The 17,964-nt window shown below is 40.9% G+C and overlaps 1 protein-coding gene across 8 annotated transcripts in view; it reads right to left on the reverse strand.

The window, feature by feature from the left end:
• Positions 1-17,964, reverse strand: part of DGKB (diacylglycerol kinase beta) — a 350,303-nt gene that overhangs the window by 301,093 nt on the left and 31,246 nt on the right. For all 8 annotated transcript variants that reach the window (XM_054161138.1, XM_054161140.1, XM_054161144.1 and 5 more), the window contains exon 2: positions 13,564-13,824. In XM_054161138.1, the coding sequence (XP_054017113.1) occupies positions 13,564-13,633 (70 nt within the window). In that variant the 5' untranslated portion in view covers positions 13,634-13,824. The remainder of the gene's footprint in view (positions 1-13,563; positions 13,825-17,964) is intronic.

A 17,964-nucleotide genomic window follows, 5' to 3' on the forward strand; every position in this document is an offset into this window, starting at 1 on the left:
GAAATTTAAAAAAAAAAAAAAAAAAGAGGAAGAAAAGAAACTCAGTTTCTTATGAAAGCTGTTAATGGTAGGAAAGTCATGAAATTGAAAGTAAACTTACTCAAGTTATTTTATAAAACATATGACTTGAAGCTCCAGCATGTACACAGATCTGCAAAGTACTTACCTTAATATTAGAATCTGGTTTGAAGTGATGGCAATTTGAAGAGCAGTTTAATAGTCCTCCTACAGTCAGTCATTACACCTCTAGAATGCTATCAGAAGGAAGTGCTACTCTAGCACTTGCTTCTTGAAACCTAATCCAGAAAAAATTTAGTGTGTGCTTTAATTTAAACACATGGTTACACTGGGAAATATTCTGGAATGTGTTTTTATACTATTTGGGACAATTTAATTTTATTTTGTCATTCTTTCTGTGGATCCTTTAAACTCCCAGAACCCACTAGTAACTTGAAATTATATCACAGGACCATATACTTTTTGGAGATATCGTGTAATACCTCCAAAAAGGATCATGTTAGATCACAGATCAAATAATGGGCTTGGACTTGATGAGCAACATGACATCATTGTGTTTGAAACAAAACATGAAAGTATAGTCCTATATTTACCACAAGACAAAGGACTATGAAAGTGGTCAGTATTCCTTTAACTATTAGCCAACTCATAATTAAAGAACATCTTATCTACTAAAATGATTCTGGATGAATAGTAATTTATTTATTCTAGAGTGCCTCCAAAAGGGGCTAATTCCAAATTCCAGTTTGAGTACTTATTCGGATTCACCCTCAGCCCCAATTAGCCAAGAAAGAGTCAAGCTGTAGAACCTAAAATAGCACTTGTGCAAATTTTAACAAGTTTTAATAACAGAATTTACAGAATATCTTCAACAGGAGTTTCTACAGAAGACAAAATAGTTATCCTGATTTAAATCATTGTTGCAAGATAAAATTTGGCTACCCACTAAGCTTCTCTAGAGGAATTCTCTCCCTTCTGCCCTAGGTAACTTCTCTCAGTCTCTTTTTTTCTGATCAAACACTCAAATGCCAAATAAGGTATTCCAAAAAAATCAGCCTTCAGATCTGGAGCTCTGTTCTGGCTCCTGAATGCTGTTCTGGCTCTTTAAAATCCTACTCTGATATTGTCCTAATCATCTCTTCCCAGTATGTTCTTCTCCGGCTTTTAGAGCTGCTCCGTGTATTACCTAAGAGTTGTGACAACAGCATGGATTCATACATTTTGTCTACCAAATTTCACAGTATCACAGTATCACCAAGGTTGGAAAAGACCTCAAAGATCGAGTCCAACCTGTCACCACAGACCTCATGACCAGACCATGGCACCAAGTGCCACATCCAATCTTCTCTTGAACACCTCCAGGGATGGTGACTCCACCATCTCCCTGGGCAGCCCATTCCAATGACGAACGACTCGCTCGGTGAAGAACTTTCTCCTCACCTCGAGCCTAAACTTCCCCTGGTGCAGCTTGAGACTGTGTCCTCTAATACTGGTGCTGGTTGCCTGGGAGAAGAGACCAACCTCTTCCTGGCTGCAACCACCCTTCAGGTAGTTGTAGAGGGCAATGAGGTCACCTCTGAGCCTCCTCTTCTCCAGACTAAACAATCCCAGCTGCCTCAGCCTCTCCTCATAGGGGGCTTGTGCTCAAGGCCTCTCCCCAGCCTTGTTGCCCTTCTCTGGACACATTCAAGTGTCTCGATGTCCTTCCTAAACTGAGGGGCCCAGAACTGGACACAGTACTCAAGTTGTGGCCTAACCAATGCAGAGTACAGGGGCACAATGACTTCCCTGAAAACTTGATTTGAAGCCATTTGTTTTGTTTTTCCATGGCTTTATTTTCAATTATTTTTTATATTTTCCCCCCTTCATGACTTTCATCTTTTTCATCCCAGGAACTCTGAATCTCCTATATTCACGCTGCCAGGATGGTACAGTTTGGAACCTTAGCTCAAAACTAGAGCAATGTGCTTGCCTCTCACTCTTTTCTTTGCTTCTCTTCAATCTGGTTTCACCACCCCTAGTATCATGTGACTAATATCACAAATTCTTAGAGCCTATCCAATACTGAAGTGCCTCTGTTCAACAAAGCACTCAGACACATACTTAGTACACAAACGGTCTCCTCACCCTCCACAAATAAGTATCTCAAATTTTCAGATTTTTCTTCATTTCAGCCTCTACAATTTGTAGGGTCTTACACTATACACAGCCTATGCTTCCTCTCTGAGGTGGTGATGTCAATAATAACTGGCAGCATCTTTAATTAATCTATCCTGATGCAGGTAAGGATGCTAGATTCCATCCTATCTCTGTAGTGAATTCCAAACATAAATGACATACTAAAAGTAGAAATGACCCCCTATGGGAAAAAAAAAAGTCAAAACAAAACAAGCAAAAAAGCACACACACAAAAAAAACCAAACAAGCAAAAAAAAATAAAACCAAAACCCAACAAACAAACAACGCCCAACCAAATAACAAACAAGCAGAAACTAAACTAATAACATAAAAAGCAATTAACAAAGCATTTCAGAGCCACTTGCTATGCCTTCATGAATTAAAACATCTATTACTAGGCCAGTTAATTCTGGGGAAATACATTCTTCAAAGCAGTCTCTATCATTACTGCTACAATTAATTGTTTCAATAATGCAAATTACTTGCAACTTTTAATGCTGAGAATAAAATCAAGAATTTATATTCTCAGAAACCATGCAAGAAAATATTACATTGGAATTTAATCACAAGTTCTCTCAGAATTCCACACTGGGCTTAACAAAATTATAAATTCTAAACCATGCAACTCACAGCTCTAAAAACAAATTTAGCAATCAGTAATGTCCTAAAAAAGCCATTACAATTTGCAATGCAGCCAACAAAGCTATGCAGTGACACTCCATAACAACCACTAAAAATCTTCCAAAACCACACAAAAAGCAATGTATTTTTAGTGCTTAAAAAAAAAAAAAAAGCCACCAAACCCTACACACAACAAAAAACACCAAAACAATGAAAACATACATAATTACAAGCACATTTAAAAATTCAGCTTCTTTTAACTGGCAAAAATTGGAGAGGAATGCAACACAGGGCCCTTCAACCCCAGTAAATGGCACAGGGTGAGAGGCCTTCTGACTCAATCAGGCAGCCCTAAGTCCACTCTTTCAAAACAGAGACCTCCGATTCTCTGAACCATCAAGAGCATCATATCTCCTGCTCTCAAGAGCAACAAGGCAACTAGCTTTGGCTCTCCTTTAAGAAATCCAGGAGAGACAGAATAGTCTACATGGTAATGCTAACAGTGATGTCTACTTTTTCTTTAGGTCAGTTGGACAAACAGCTTTCCCTTTCTCTTTTTGCACATGAAGCTTTTCTAGGATGATAGGACCCACCATGAGCTACTGGTTCTTTGTGCTCAAATCCCACGAAAGCAAGGAGGGATCCATCCTTCCCAGAGCTATTTTTTCAGGTTGCCTGATGAGTCACGGATTGTCATCGTTTGAGTTACACTTTCAAGCTCTTCTATAGAAACACACGTACTAAAAATACATGCTTTTAATATGAGCTGAGATTCTGCCATTGTCACATGGCTCCTCAATTAATCCATTCTCCCTTCATTTTGTTTCCTCAAGGCTTGGTGTACTGTAGTTCTCTGTTTGTGACATCAGGCTCATTTCCACAGCAACCAATTGAATTATCCCCCAAATCTTTGTAATAGGGAATAAGCAAGAGCAACAGATGAACTCTTAAGAAACAAAAGCTTCTCACTGTTTACATGCAAATGTCCATAGAAACAACTAAACAATAAAGGAAACGAAATATGGAAGATACACAGAAACAGAGGAAATGTAACAAAGGCATAATTAATGTTTATACAATTTTACAGTGTACAAATACACATTCAGTAATTTTTATGACCATGTGTCATATTTGTAATAATCACAATATGTGTTCGGTGTCAGTAAGAGCTGACACTGCAACACTGGGCATTAATGGCTGGCAGCATATAGCAGTGCAGCTTCAATTCCGGGGGAAAAAACCAACAGTATTTTTGACAGAGGAAAGAGAAACTGGGGTTAGATGACACCCTTTGCCTTTCAGGATTTTAAAGCAGGAGGTATCTTTGCCAGCCACCACACACCATGGATCCCACATCCACAGAAACTTGAGAACTAAGGTTTCTATTTTGGACTTTGTACAAGCTCTTTAGATTTGCTTCTTGCAATGACACCCTTGAAAACGGAAACGCACAGTCATTGACTCTTCCTCTGAAGACTTACTCATAATTCCCTTCTGTTGCAAGGGATCAGGCCCAGCCAACATGGATTTAAGAGGGGTAGGTCCTGCCTGACTAACCTGACCTCCTATGATCAGGTGACCACTTGGTGGATGTGGGAAGGCTGTGGATGTAGTCTACTTGGACTTCACAAGGCCTTTGACACCATCCCCCACAGCAATCTCCTGGCCAAGCTGTCAGCCCATGGCTTGGACAGCAGCAATCAGTGCTGGGTTAGGAACTGGCTGGAGGGCCGAGCCCAGAGAGTGGTGGTGAATGGTGCCACATCCAGCTGGCAGCCAGTCACTAGTGGTGTCCCCCAGGATCAGTATCAGGCCCCATCCTATCCTCTTTATTGATGATCTGGATGAGGACATTGAGTCCATCATCAGTAAATTTGCAGATGACACCAAGCTGGGGGCAGGAGTTGATCTGCTAGAGGGCAGGAGAGCTCTGCAGAGGGACCTCAACAGGCTGGACAGATGGGCAGAGTCCAATGGCATGATATTTAACACATCCAAGTGCTGGGTTCTACACATTGGCCACAACAACCCCATGAAGTGCTACAGGCTGGGGTCAGAGTGGCTAGAGAGAAGCCAGGCAGAAAGGGACCTGGGGGTACTGGTTGACAGTAGGCTGAACATGAGCCAGCAGTGTGCCCAGGTGGCCAAGAAGGCCAATGGCATCCTGGCCTGCATCAGGAATAGCATGACCAGCAGGAGCAGGGAAGTCATTGTGCCCCTGTAATCAGCACTGGTTAGGCCACACCTTGAGTACTGTGTCCAGGTCTGGGCCCCTCAATTTAAGAAGGGCATTGAGACACTTGAACGTGTCCAGAGAGGACAGCGAAGATGGTGAGGGATTTGGAGCACAAGCCCTATGAGGAGAGGCTGAGGAAGCTGGGGTTGTTTAGCCTGGAGAAGAGAAGGCTTAGGGGAGACCTTACTGCTCTCTACAGCTACCTGAAGGGAGGTTGTAGACAGGTGGGCATTGGTCTCTTCTCCCAGGCAACCTGTGACAGAATGAGAGGACACAGTCTCAAGCTGTGCCAGGGGAGGTTTTGGCTGGATGTTAGGAGGAAGTTCTTCACAGAAAGAGTGATTGGCCATTGGAATGGGCTGCCCAGGGAGGTGGTGGAGTCACTATCACTGGAAGTGTTTAAAAAGAGACTGGATAAGGCACTTTAGTGCCATGGTTTAGTTGATTAGATAGTGTTGGATGATAGGTTGGACTCGATCTCAAAGGTCTTTTCCAAACTGGTTAATTCTGTATAGGCTCAGCATTTGGGAGCATGACTATATCATTTAAGAACCATGGCTCTCTCTGCATGTCTAAGACAACACAAACCCTGATACTACTGCCAGAGCCCTGAATAGCACCTGAATAGCCACTATGCCCTCAGTGGAAACACTGGAAACTTAGTAACAATCTAAAAAACAAAACTATTATCCCAAAACTGAAGGTCAAACACTATCCATTCTCAGCATAACCAATGAAATATCTGTATTGAACTACTGTGTGTCACTTCTCAGTAAGACTGAATAAACATTTCAGTCTTCTCCAGGTATTACAATCACCTTCTCTCCTCTACTCTCCAGGATGAAAAATATGCACAAGTTGGATGAAAGTACATACAAATTTTCTAGTAGGCTATCAAGTGATCTTGATGATAGGACAGTGTCCTATACATCAGACAGCAAGCATGGCCAGTGCCTCTCTGTGCTCAGATGATGGGTTTGTAATAGCAACAGCCTCTTGTAAGAGTATTTTATCTCTGGAGCTTGGGATAAATGCAAGTTGGTAATGAGCTACATTAATTTTTTCCTTCCCCAGTTCCTCTAACATTTCTTCTATATGAGCTCTAAAGAGGTGCAAAACGTGGGACACTTACTAGCTTTCCTAAGGTGAACCAATGAAGTGTGTTAGCACTAGCACAACTAAGACTATTTGCTCCACAATACTTTTATTAATCCTAAATGAAAGATGCAAGTTTCTGAGACATTGTATTTTTGACCCCACCACTCAATCATTCAAGAACAAGAAGCAGCTATTTAGGACAGGAATTAAAGCTAAAATCAGCTGGTGCTTCATTGAACTGATCCCACTTGGAACCAATCTTTACAAATTTTGAATTACAAGTTTACTCTAAAGGCCTATTGAGTTCTCTGCTTTTATAAACAGAACAGGTCTCTTTCTGGTATGATGTAAGGACTCTTACTAGCAGTGTCCAGCTAACAGCATGCAGCAGCAAAAGTAGTCTTGCATTTTGCTGGCTTTATATAATCCTGAACAAGTAATTTATTTCTGAGACCATCCACTATTCTGCAGAACAACAGGGGATCTTATAAACAGCAGAGTATGTCCCAATTTTGCTACATGAATTGAATATAAACTCACTATTTTCCTTTCTTAAACCATCCCCAGCAACTGGCATACAAAGTTTCTTGCAGTCACAAGATACTCACAGACATCACTAGACAATTCAAATAAAGTTCTAGGAAAGCCATTAGCTCCTAGATTGTTTTAAATTAGAAAATATCATAGCCCAAGAAGGACTGAAAGGGCTCAAATGCATTTGCCTTTGTCATGAAATACAGTAACTCCTGAACACTTTGATAGACTCTTCAGTCAAAGGCAGGAGGTCAGTACTCCTCCAAATTGTCCCTTTCCCTAAATAGGCTACTGTACTTTAAACAAGTGGAATGCCCTTATTCATCAGGGACATGGAAGCAGGAACCAAATTCTACATATACCCGAGTGTTCCATTAGACTGCCATGACAAGGTTCCTCCTTACTCACAGTTGTAGATGCAGTTTGTATGACACCACAGGTTAACTGGAGAAGTGACTGGTTTCTGTTTGGGTAAAAGCACATCTGCTAGCCATAGATAGGCATATGTCATGGAAAGGACAATAAGCATTTTAAGGCATTTGAAGTCCACCTCAGAGATGCAGATTATACTATATTACTGTACATTTATCAGATTTTTCCCCCTTGAGAAATGTTCATCACACCTCTCTCACACCCTCTTCAAACCCCAACACAGAAAAGGAAAAAAATCCACTAATACTTTTGCAGCTGACATTGGTACACAGGTCTCCACCTCCCACAGCAACTTCAGCTACAAAACAGCAGAAAAATTCTAACCTGGATTTCAGTCTAACACTAGTCACAAAGTAGGATCAAATGTCCTCATTACTGCAGACTGTATATAACCACCTTCCTTTGGGCAGAGTTCTCTAGAGCTGAGAATTATCAGATGTAATAATTCTGTGCCATTTTCTCTAAATTGGTACAACAGAGAAATGTGCACCAGGAACTTAAATTCACAGATCTTATGGAAGAATAATTACAGTGTTATATCAATATGCATAGTTCACCTCTCAGAAGAGCTAAAATAAGTGACCCACCAAACACTTCAGTCCCCAGTCACAGACTCAGAATTAGAATTAAGACTCCAGAAATCAAGAGTTCCCTTTTTCTAAGCACTCTGTTCCCAACAAGCCTTGCATACAAAGAAGGGATCTCTCACCAGACCCATTGTCCTTCTCCATGAAGTTCTCCTAGTGAGTGGGATATTGTACAGTCAGCACTGGTAGACCACACCTTATAGCCTGACAGGCTCCACCAATTTTTTATGAGAACTTAATTTCCTCCTTCTTTACCAATAGCAGCAGAAATATCATGCTCCTAAAATCCAATACTCTAAGTAAAACTCAGTAATCACCAGCAATTCTCTCTGTCTGTGCTTTTCAAACACCCACAAGAACTAGTGTTATTTAATAAGGACCATTTCCTCAGAATTAGCACAATTCCATGCGGCACTGGGACCCTCTGAGGGACTGCATAATGGCCCATAGCTGCTGGTGACCAGCTGTCACATGTATGAAGTTCCCCACAGCTTATCGTTTACACTCATTGCAAAAGCAAATCTTTTCCATCTGTGAGGGCCACAAAATCAAACCCATCCAAGAGTCTCTAGCAACTTAGATCTGGGTCAAAACTTCTGCTGACCTTCCTGTTTCTCTTCAGAGATCTTTTTCACATGTTACTCTTTCCTGTTCCCCTATAATATCCTAACACTCCCTAGTTCTTGCAGTAGCTATTGATGATAGATCAGAAGATGCTGCAGCTGCTGATACTGTTCCTGTTCTCACAACCATTTCAGTAGCACTCCAACATCTATTTCTATCTTCAGGCTGTGATAGTCCGCCCAAGTTCTCCTCGACTACCCCGGGGGGAAAAAAAACCAAACAAAAAAACCCCAAACCCTCAACCACACACAAAACACCACCACAAAAAAAAAAAAAACCACACACTGCCAAAGGTTTTGCAAAAAAAAAGTCTTTTTGAGGCATTTTCCTCCAGGCACATTTTGCTGACAAACTAAAGGACAATATAAACCCCAGCTATTTCCCCAGAGTTCACATGCTGCCAGAACTCAGAGGTCTTTTCCTCTGCCTCTTTTTGCCTACCAAGGAAAAGGCAGATCTTCTTTCTTTTAAAACCCAGCGGAACCATGAAACAGCCTTGCTTCAGCTGTTTCAAATCTCTCCAATATTTTCTCACTTGTCTTTGGAGCATGATTCTCTAAACTTCCCTTAACATATAATTTGGACTACAACAGTCATAAAACTTTATTTAATAAAAAGGAGATACAAGATTCACTTAATAAAAAAGGATACAAAACCCCCTGCCCAAACTAATCAGACTTGCTATATAGATAATAACCACAATGGCAGTCTGTTGTTAGGAATAGTACAGAATTAAGTATATAGCCAGTACTACACAGTTTAGAAGAAAGTCTCTGAATGGAAACTCCTGCATGTACCTTACCCTACACAGTGACATTCTTATGCAGAAAACATTTTGCATCTTTACAACTTTTTTCTCCCAGAGCCACCACTGACCATGAAATCCAAAGGAGACAAAAAAAAAGTGAATTTTCTTCTTTGGAGTGCATGGACTTCCCCAGAATCTTCAGGATTTGCTGTGGGCAACACTGTTATTGTTACCATTGTGTAATGGGCATATCAGTTATCTCACCTCTCTTAATTGTCACTTACTCTTCTGAGGCATTTTTAAACCAGGCAAAGATCTAAGATTTAATATTTTCCAACATTCTCTCCTCAGAATGAGAGGAGATTTTTTAGTATGATCAGCAAGGACACAAAGGAACTCTCTTTGTAAATAATTGCAGTTAATAGGCAAATGTGTGATTTTTGCAAAGAGCCAAGCATTAGGTAATCTGTTCCTTGAATTCTAGAAATAGACTTTTCTTTTTAGAGCAATATTTAAACTGTTCCAAAATACTCATTTCAGTATGGCAAGCAGATGAAGAAAGGTCTTACACTAAAAGTATAAAGTTGCCTTGAATCAAGCTCAAAAAATAATTCAGTAAAATGAAATCATTAAATTCCTTGGATTAATTTACTGGATTATATTCACTTTCTATTAAACTTTGAGCACCGCTTAGAGGAAATTGTTTTGTGATAAGGAATGAGTGGCAGAGAACTCATTCTCCTTTGCTGTTCAGTTACGTATACAGAAACTGAGAACAGCTGGAATGTAATCAGAAAGAAATTTTACATTCAGGGTTTGTGTTCACCAGACAATACACTTGGATAAAGCTTAGAATTGCATTGTAAATATGGAATGAAGAAGATAAGCTATTCAGTCTGGAGAAGAGAAGGCTCCTGGGAGACCTTATTGTGGCCCTCCAGTATCTTAAGGGGACCTACAAGAAAGCTGGGGAGGGATTTTTTTAGGGTGTCAGGTAATGATAGGACTAGGGAGAATGAAGCAAAATTAGAAATAGGTAGATTCAGATTGGATGGTAGGAAGAAATTCTTCACTATGAAGGTGGTGAGACACTGGAACAGGTTGCCCAGTGAGATGGTGGAAGCCCCATCCCTGGAAGTTTTTCAGGCCAGGCTGGATGTGGCTCTGAGCAACCTGATGTAGTGTGAAGTGTCCCTGCCCACGGCAGGGGTGTTGGAACTAGATGACCCTTGAGGTCCCCTCCAACCCTAACAATTCTATGAATCTATGAACTTATCAATGGGATACCAAGGACAGTACCTGCACAGAGAGCTAGGAGCAGGCCTTGTTTGCTTAACTGTACTGGGCAAGAGTAGACAGGCTATCATCAAGCTGACAGGAGATTAATTAAAAGTTGAACTACACTGGGATGGATCCCATCCTGTCCCATGGACTTGAGTGTCCAAGTGGCTCAGCAAGTCCCAAACTAATTCCTGTCTCCTATGCAGTAGAAAGTATGCATTACCACACCTGGATCAAAAACAAGGCTATCAGACCAGAAGAATGGTGTGTGCATGTGTGGAGGGCAGCAACTAGGGGTGTCTCTCAAGTAAAACACAATCTCACTCCATGGCCAGCTTAGGTTGAGGGGATTCAGCACGAGAAGGAAATTCTCTGAGGGTTTTTTTCTGTCCACCAAACGAATATGCAAAAATAGCTAGCAAATGCATTTTAAAGAGAATATATTCTGTGGGGATAGTGTTCTGTGTTTCATGTGCCTAACTCCCCTTCTGAAAGTAAGTGAGCAAACTTCATTAACCAAACTTAATTTACTCAAGCTCCAAAGAGGAGCAGAAATCGACACACACGTGCTGTGCTTAAAGCTTCCTACTGGCTAACATAAAGCAGCTTTGCACACAGCCTCTTTGGATTCACCTGCTAAAGATACCCTGGTTTACTTCAATGATAGCAGATGTTGTGAATCATCAACAGTCGGTATTTGAGCACAGCAACAGATACAGAGATTGAACTGTGAACTCTGAACTCTACCTACTGAGCTCTGGTCAGTCTAGTACATGCCTGTCCGAAAGTTTGTTTAAGAATTTCTTTGTTTTGCTTCTATTAGGTCTTTACCATTCTGTATTACTACTTTTTATTTGCAGATCAAAATGTATGTACACTTATGTACCAGAAAAATAGAATAGAATAAACCAGGTTGGAAGAGACCTTCAAGATCATCGTGTGCAACCCATCAACCAATCCAACCCGCCTAAACAACTAACCCATGGCACCAAGCACCCCATCAAGTCTCCTCCTGAAAACCTCCAATGACGGCAACTCCACTACCTCCCCAGGCAGCCCATTCCAATGGGCAATTAATCTCTCTGTATAGAACTTCTTCCTAACATCCAGCCTAAACCTCCCCTGGTGCAGCCTGAGACTGTGTCCTCTTGTTCTGGTACTGGTTGCCTGGGAAAAGAGACCATCATCCGTCTGTCTACAGCCTCCCTTCAGGTAGTTGTAGAGAGCAATAAGGTCACCTCTGAGTCTCCTTTTCTCCAGGCTAAGCAATCCCAGCTCCCTCAGTCCTTCCTCATAGGGCTTGTGTTCCAAACCCCTCACCAACTTCACTGCCCTTCTCTGGACTCATTCCAGCAAGTCAACATCCTTCCTAAACCAAGGAGCTCAGAACTGGACACAGTACTCAAGGTGTGGCCTAACCAGTGCAGTGTACAGGGGCAGAATGACCTCCCTGCTCCTGCTGGCCACACTGTTCTTGATGCAGGCCAGGATGCCATTGGCCCTCTTGGCTGCCTGGGCACACTGCAGGCTCATGTTCAGCCTACCATCAGCCAGTACCCCCAGATCCCTCTCCACCTGGCTACTCTCCAGCCACTCTGACCCCAGCCTGTAGCTCTGCATGGGGTTTGTTTGAAGTGCTGTGCTACTATCTTTCAGTCCTATGCCTACCTTACCAGCAAATACCCGCATGAATCAACTCAGATTGAAAAATAACACTATTTCAGTTGGTCTACCAAACTGAAAAGAATAGTTCTTTCCATACCTCAGTCTCTTGTGGTACTGGATTTGCATGGCAAGGTTTTGGTAACAGGAGGACTATAAAGGTGACTTCTGTGAGAGGACACCAGAAGCTTCCCTTATGTCCCATACAGTCAGTGCTAGCTGGCTCAAAGAAATACCTACTAAAAAACAGAATATTTTTATTTCTCAGACTCATACCAATCTTTAAAGTCTTCTTTTAATGAGTATGTCCTAAATGGTTACATCCTGGACAGGCATTAATGTCTTATAGTTCACTATGACCCAAGAAACAAAACAGGTCTTTGCTTGGTAATATCACTAAGGATTTAAAGCAGTGTATGCAGCATTTTTTTTCATCTCAGTAGCTTCTCCTTGGAGATATGGTGGTGACATGGGGAAGAAAGATACTTTGTTAATAAATAGAATAAAGTTTAGAAAACTGAGACTCAAGTACACCTGTTTGACAAAGCATCACAAATATTTCTACCCGATTTCCCCCCACAAATTAAATTGCATTATTTGAGGTATCATTCATGGCTTAACTTGATATCATGGAAATATTATGAATTTTCATCACATGCCAGTGGAATGTGCTATTAAAGCTAACTCTAATAATCACTTAATGATTATTCTGTTAGATGAGCACACTGAAATACAATTAACTATATGCTGTAATGTCCTAGGCACAAAAAAAAAAAAAAAGAAAAATCACTAGTCTGCTTTTTACCTTATAATCAAATGTTTCCATTAGAAATAAATCAACAACATTCATAAATCATATGAATCATCTCTCCATTTTTAGAAACATAAATTTATATTACCTATCATAAAAGAAAACTTCCTAATTGTTCTTGACCTTCTCCAGTCCATTCCTCCAGACTTTATAAACCACCTCCTAAATCTAACTTCTCCTGTTTAGTACCTGAACTCTAAGCATGCAACTCAGACACTCAAATTGCTCAGGCAACTTGGAAGGAGATTTTACATGAGCAGTAACATACTTGTTCTTTAGCTTAGATATATTTCTGCTTCATGCTCTTTTCCAGGACACCTCCTCCTTTATGTTGCTAGCATCTTCATACTGAATACCTAGGTGTCTTTCTCCTGAAATCTCCTTGTTTCTTCCATGACTGAGCAAGCCCTCTTTATAACTGCAAATCCCACCCTAGTAGCCTACAAATTGTTACGATAGATGAAGGTTGGAAAAGCCATAGAAATATGCACTCCAATTACCTGTACTCATGCAACCCATACTAAGTCTATGTGGTTCCATACTAGATACAAAAAAAAGTTCCACACTGTAACTGATTTTTCCCTCTGAAGAACACATCTTTTGATTTAAAACAACATGAAACAATTACTCGACAGTGAATAATATCAATTATACAATAATATTTTATTCTGCCTCAAAAAAAAAACCTGATTTGTAATTAGCCACAAAGTCATGTATTTTAAAAGTTACTTACATTCTGCATATTTCTGAAGCTGAGAGAACTCTCCGGGACTAAGGTTAAGCCACTTTTCCTGGCTCATCATACTGGCAGTAAGAGTCCTCGCTAACAATCAGAAAAACATTCCTTTTGGTCCAGGTGATATAACCTCCATAAAGACTCGTAATTTCAGTTCACAGTGCTTGGAGACTGGAAAGATGACATCAGTCCATGTGGATGAAGTTTTTGATGCTATGAACAGTTCCCAATGGGTTGCTTCAGTGGTGAGCTACAGCACTGTTAAAAGAAGATCAAACATTAGAACTATAAATATTTATTTTCCTATGGGAATGATTGTAACTGATAAATGTTTTCTTACATACAGTTTAGATCAAAGTCTTTTCGTACAGTATTCATCCACAAAATTTCCTATGCATTTCCAATTTTTTACAATTCCAAATGCTTATATTCAGCCCTGATAATGAAAAATACTTAACTGATCAAATTGTATCCTGACACAAGGACATTTCTGTTTTAGTAACAACCCCTGCAACAGTAGATACTATCTATCAGTAAACAGTTTCCTAGGATTTAAAAATCAGATTCAGAAAACTGAGATTTTTTATCCAGTTATGTTGCTGTATAGTGTTGTGTGGCCATGACCTCCACACAGGTGAAATGGTTTTTTTACTGAAATGTTCAAAAAAATCACAGAATCACCAAGGTTGGAGGAGACCTCAAAGATCATCAAGTCCAACCTGTCACCACAGACCTCATGAGTAAACCATAGCACCAAGTCCCATGTCCGGTCCCTTCCTGAACACCTCCAGGGATGGTGACTCCGCCGCCTCCCTGGGCAGCACATTCCAATGGCTAATGGTTAGGCCATAGCTTGAGTCCTGTGTCCAGTTCTGGGCCCCTCAGTTTAGGAAAGATGTTGACTTGCTGGAATGTGTCCAGAGAAGGACTGCAAAGCTGGGGACAGGTCTGGAGCACAGCCCTGTGAGGAGAGGCTGAGGGAGCTGGGGTTACTTAGCCTGGAGAAGAGGAGGCTCAGGGGAGACCTTCTTGCTGTCTACAACTACCTGAAGGGAGGTTGTAGCCAGGTGGGGGTTGGTCTCTTCTCCCAGGCAAGCAGCACCAGAACAAGAGGACACAGTCTCAAGCTGCGCCAGGGGAGGTTCAGACTGGATGTTAGGTCGAAGTTCTTCCCAGCAAGAGAGATTGGCCATTGGAATGTGCTGCCCAGGGAGGTGGTGGAGTCACCATCACTGAAGGTGTTTAGAAAGAGACTGGATGAGGCACTTAGTGCCATGGTTTAGTTGATTAGGTGGTGTTGAGTGAGAGGTTGGACTTGATCTCAAAGGTCTTTTCCAACCTGGTTAATTCTGTTCTGTTCTGTTCTATTGTCTTGTCAGTAATGTTCTGAAGCTTCCAATTCCCTAAATTAAAAATTAAATGGAGTCTGCAGTGGGGTGAGAAATTCACATGAAAGAATAGCTAATATTTATGTAGCTAACAAAATAGTAGGGGTTTGATTTCCAGAATGCCACAACATTGCTGAAGACACTGCTGAACATCAAATATACCTCTTGGCATCATGGCAAATCCATTCTGGGGAAAAAAAAATAATAAAAATAACATCAAACTGCGGGTGCCAACTCATTCCAATTTTATGCAGTTTCCTCCTCTGAAAGACAGACCTTACAAAGGCAACACATTACCAATACCACTCCTTACACGACAGGTAGATACATTTCATCTAATTTTAGCCATCTGAAAGTCAGGTACCTCATCTGAGGTTGTCATCTAGGGTGCTGTCTTTAATCAGCAGAAAGAGACAGGTGGCGTAGACAGCAATTAATCCCTCCAGTTTCAGCACAATCTCAAAATGTGATGAATTGCCTTCTTGTGGTATTTATCTTTCGCTATTGATTACAGAGGTTGCCTAGATGACAAGTTTAGACTAGAAAGCTAATTTTAGACCATAAGTGGAATCTCCTTCTCTGCCTAGCAATGTGTCGTTTACAAGGGTCAAATTACAAAAAGAGCAAGGGAGAAATTAAAACTAGAAGACATAAACAGTAATGGAAAGGGTGCTTAGAAGGTGTTGGCAGCTGGAAGAGGAGATAAAAGGAGAAATAAACGGAGGGAAAAAGACACTTCAGTCCCACAGCATGCTTTCATTGTTCTCAAGCCCTTCTTGGTGAATGACCTACGTATCTATATCCTGAGCAAGAAAGGCTATCTAAAACACAACAACATACTACTTGATAGCTGCCTTGTCTTCTCAAAATTCAGACCAGAAGAGATTCTTATGCTCTTCATCTGCTCAAGTTAAAATAAAACATTGAAGTGCTGGAGCAGATGCCAAGAGCAGCAACTAAGCTGGTGAAGGGCCTAGAGAATGAGTCTTATGAAAAGCAGCTGAGGGGACTGGGACTGCTTAGTTTGAGGAAGAGAAGGCTGAAGGGAGACCTCATAGCCCTCTACAATGACCTGAAAGGACAATACAGAGAGGTAAGTGCTGGTCTCTTCTCACAGGTAATTAGTGATAGAATAAGAGGGAACAGTCTTAAGCTGCATCAGAGCAGGTTTAGCTAGACAGTAGGAAACATTTTTTCCACTGAAAGAGGAGTCAAGCATTGGAACAGGCAGCCCAGGGAGGTGGTTGAGTCACCATCCCTGGATGTGTTTAAATATCATTTAGATGTGGTGCTTGGGGATACAGTTTAGTGGTGAACTTGGTAGAGCAGGGTTAATGGTTGGACCCAATGATCTCCACCTGAATGACTGTATTCTGTGATTCTATGAAAACATAATGATATATTGGAAGAGATCTAGAAACACTAACTGAACAAATAGTAAAAACTAATAGAACATGGAGATTGGGATGGAAAAAGCAACATTGTGGATAATGTTGGCCAAGCACAAGGCACATCAGCTCTCCAATGTCAGTGAATCAACGTTACCACCAGAAAAAAAGGACAGTATCTACAAAAACTAAAAGTGATGTTCAGCAATAAAAGCTAGCACTGTCTAAGAACCTCAGTCCTCTTATTTATGACAAGAGAAAATAAGTACGTTCAACAGGGATATTTTAATCAAATTAGAGATGTTTCATTTCTGGCAATTGATTAGATTGTATTGAAGACAGTTTTATTTCTTTAAATAGGTATATTTGTCTCATTCTTGACAACTAGGTTTCACTGAAAAAGTTCTTATACTTCAATAATTAAAGAAAATAAAAATTTTCTACCACAATTTCATCCAGTATTACTTTTTAATATTTTTAACTACATAAGCTTCATTACCTGCAAATGCTAACATTGCTGAGTGCTGTACAGTTGGATGCTATCTCAATTATTTCATGTACATATTTGTGATAAGCAACTTGCCATTAGATTCGCCGTCACTAGCAAAATAATAACTGCTGCGCACTCTACACTGATCCATCGCTTTACATGCAAAACCTTTAGCTGACCACTGTCAGGAGGGGCACAAAAATGATCAGAGGCCTGGGGCACCTCTCCTATGAAGACAGGCTGAAAGAATTGGGGTTGTTCAGCCTGGTTAAGGAAGGGCTCCAGGGAAACCTTTCAGCTACATTTCAGTATCTGAAGGGGACCTATAGGAAGGCTGGGGAGGGACAACGATTTTAAACCTCAGCTGGGTAGATATAGTTTGGACATGAGGAAGTTCTTTACAATAAGAGTGGTAAAATACTGGTACAGTTTGCCCAGGGATGTGGTTGAGGCCCTGTCCCTGGAGACATTCAAGATCAAACTCAATGTGGTCCTGGGCAGCCCAGATCTAGTTGGAGGTGTCCCTGCCACTGCAGGAGTGTTGGACAAGATGTCCTTTGAGGATCCCTTCCAACCCAGTGCAATCTGAATCTATGAATCTGTCTATAGGTTTACACAGTACATAAACAGTGAAAACCAATGTTTTCCCATTGACTTCCCCTTTCTCAACTTCAGATCTAAGTGACCATCTCTGATATCCTTTCCCTTTTACCTGACATCCAGGTCCTACTTCCTACAGTGTTGTAGAAAAGATACATGACCTGAACAAGATGACAGCAATGGAAAAATTTTAAATGGGGCACGGTAGTCAACAGGAGAGTCAAGATAGCCAGCTGAGTTATCATGAAACATACAAAGTTTAAGGCTACATTATTATCTTGGAAAACTCCAAATACAAGTTCCTTCTTTTGAAAGGGAAGGCTGCAGGAGATCTAGTGAAACTAATTCGCCACATTTAATCTGGGAACAGTAATGAGGAGGTAGGCAGTTCTCTGAGGGTGGCTAGCTGGTCTTCGGACTGCAGCCAGGTCCTGTACACCATCTCTGCAAGTGTGATGCAGAAATTAATGAGGAATTTTTCAGCAGATACCTTTTAGAGGCTTCCTTACTTTTGTTTCCTATTAAGTTCTGC

This window comes from Dryobates pubescens, chromosome 4 (genome assembly GCF_014839835.1).
Source record: "Dryobates pubescens isolate bDryPub1 chromosome 4, bDryPub1.pri, whole genome shotgun sequence".
NCBI lineage: Eukaryota > Metazoa > Chordata > Aves > Piciformes > Picidae > Dryobates > Dryobates pubescens.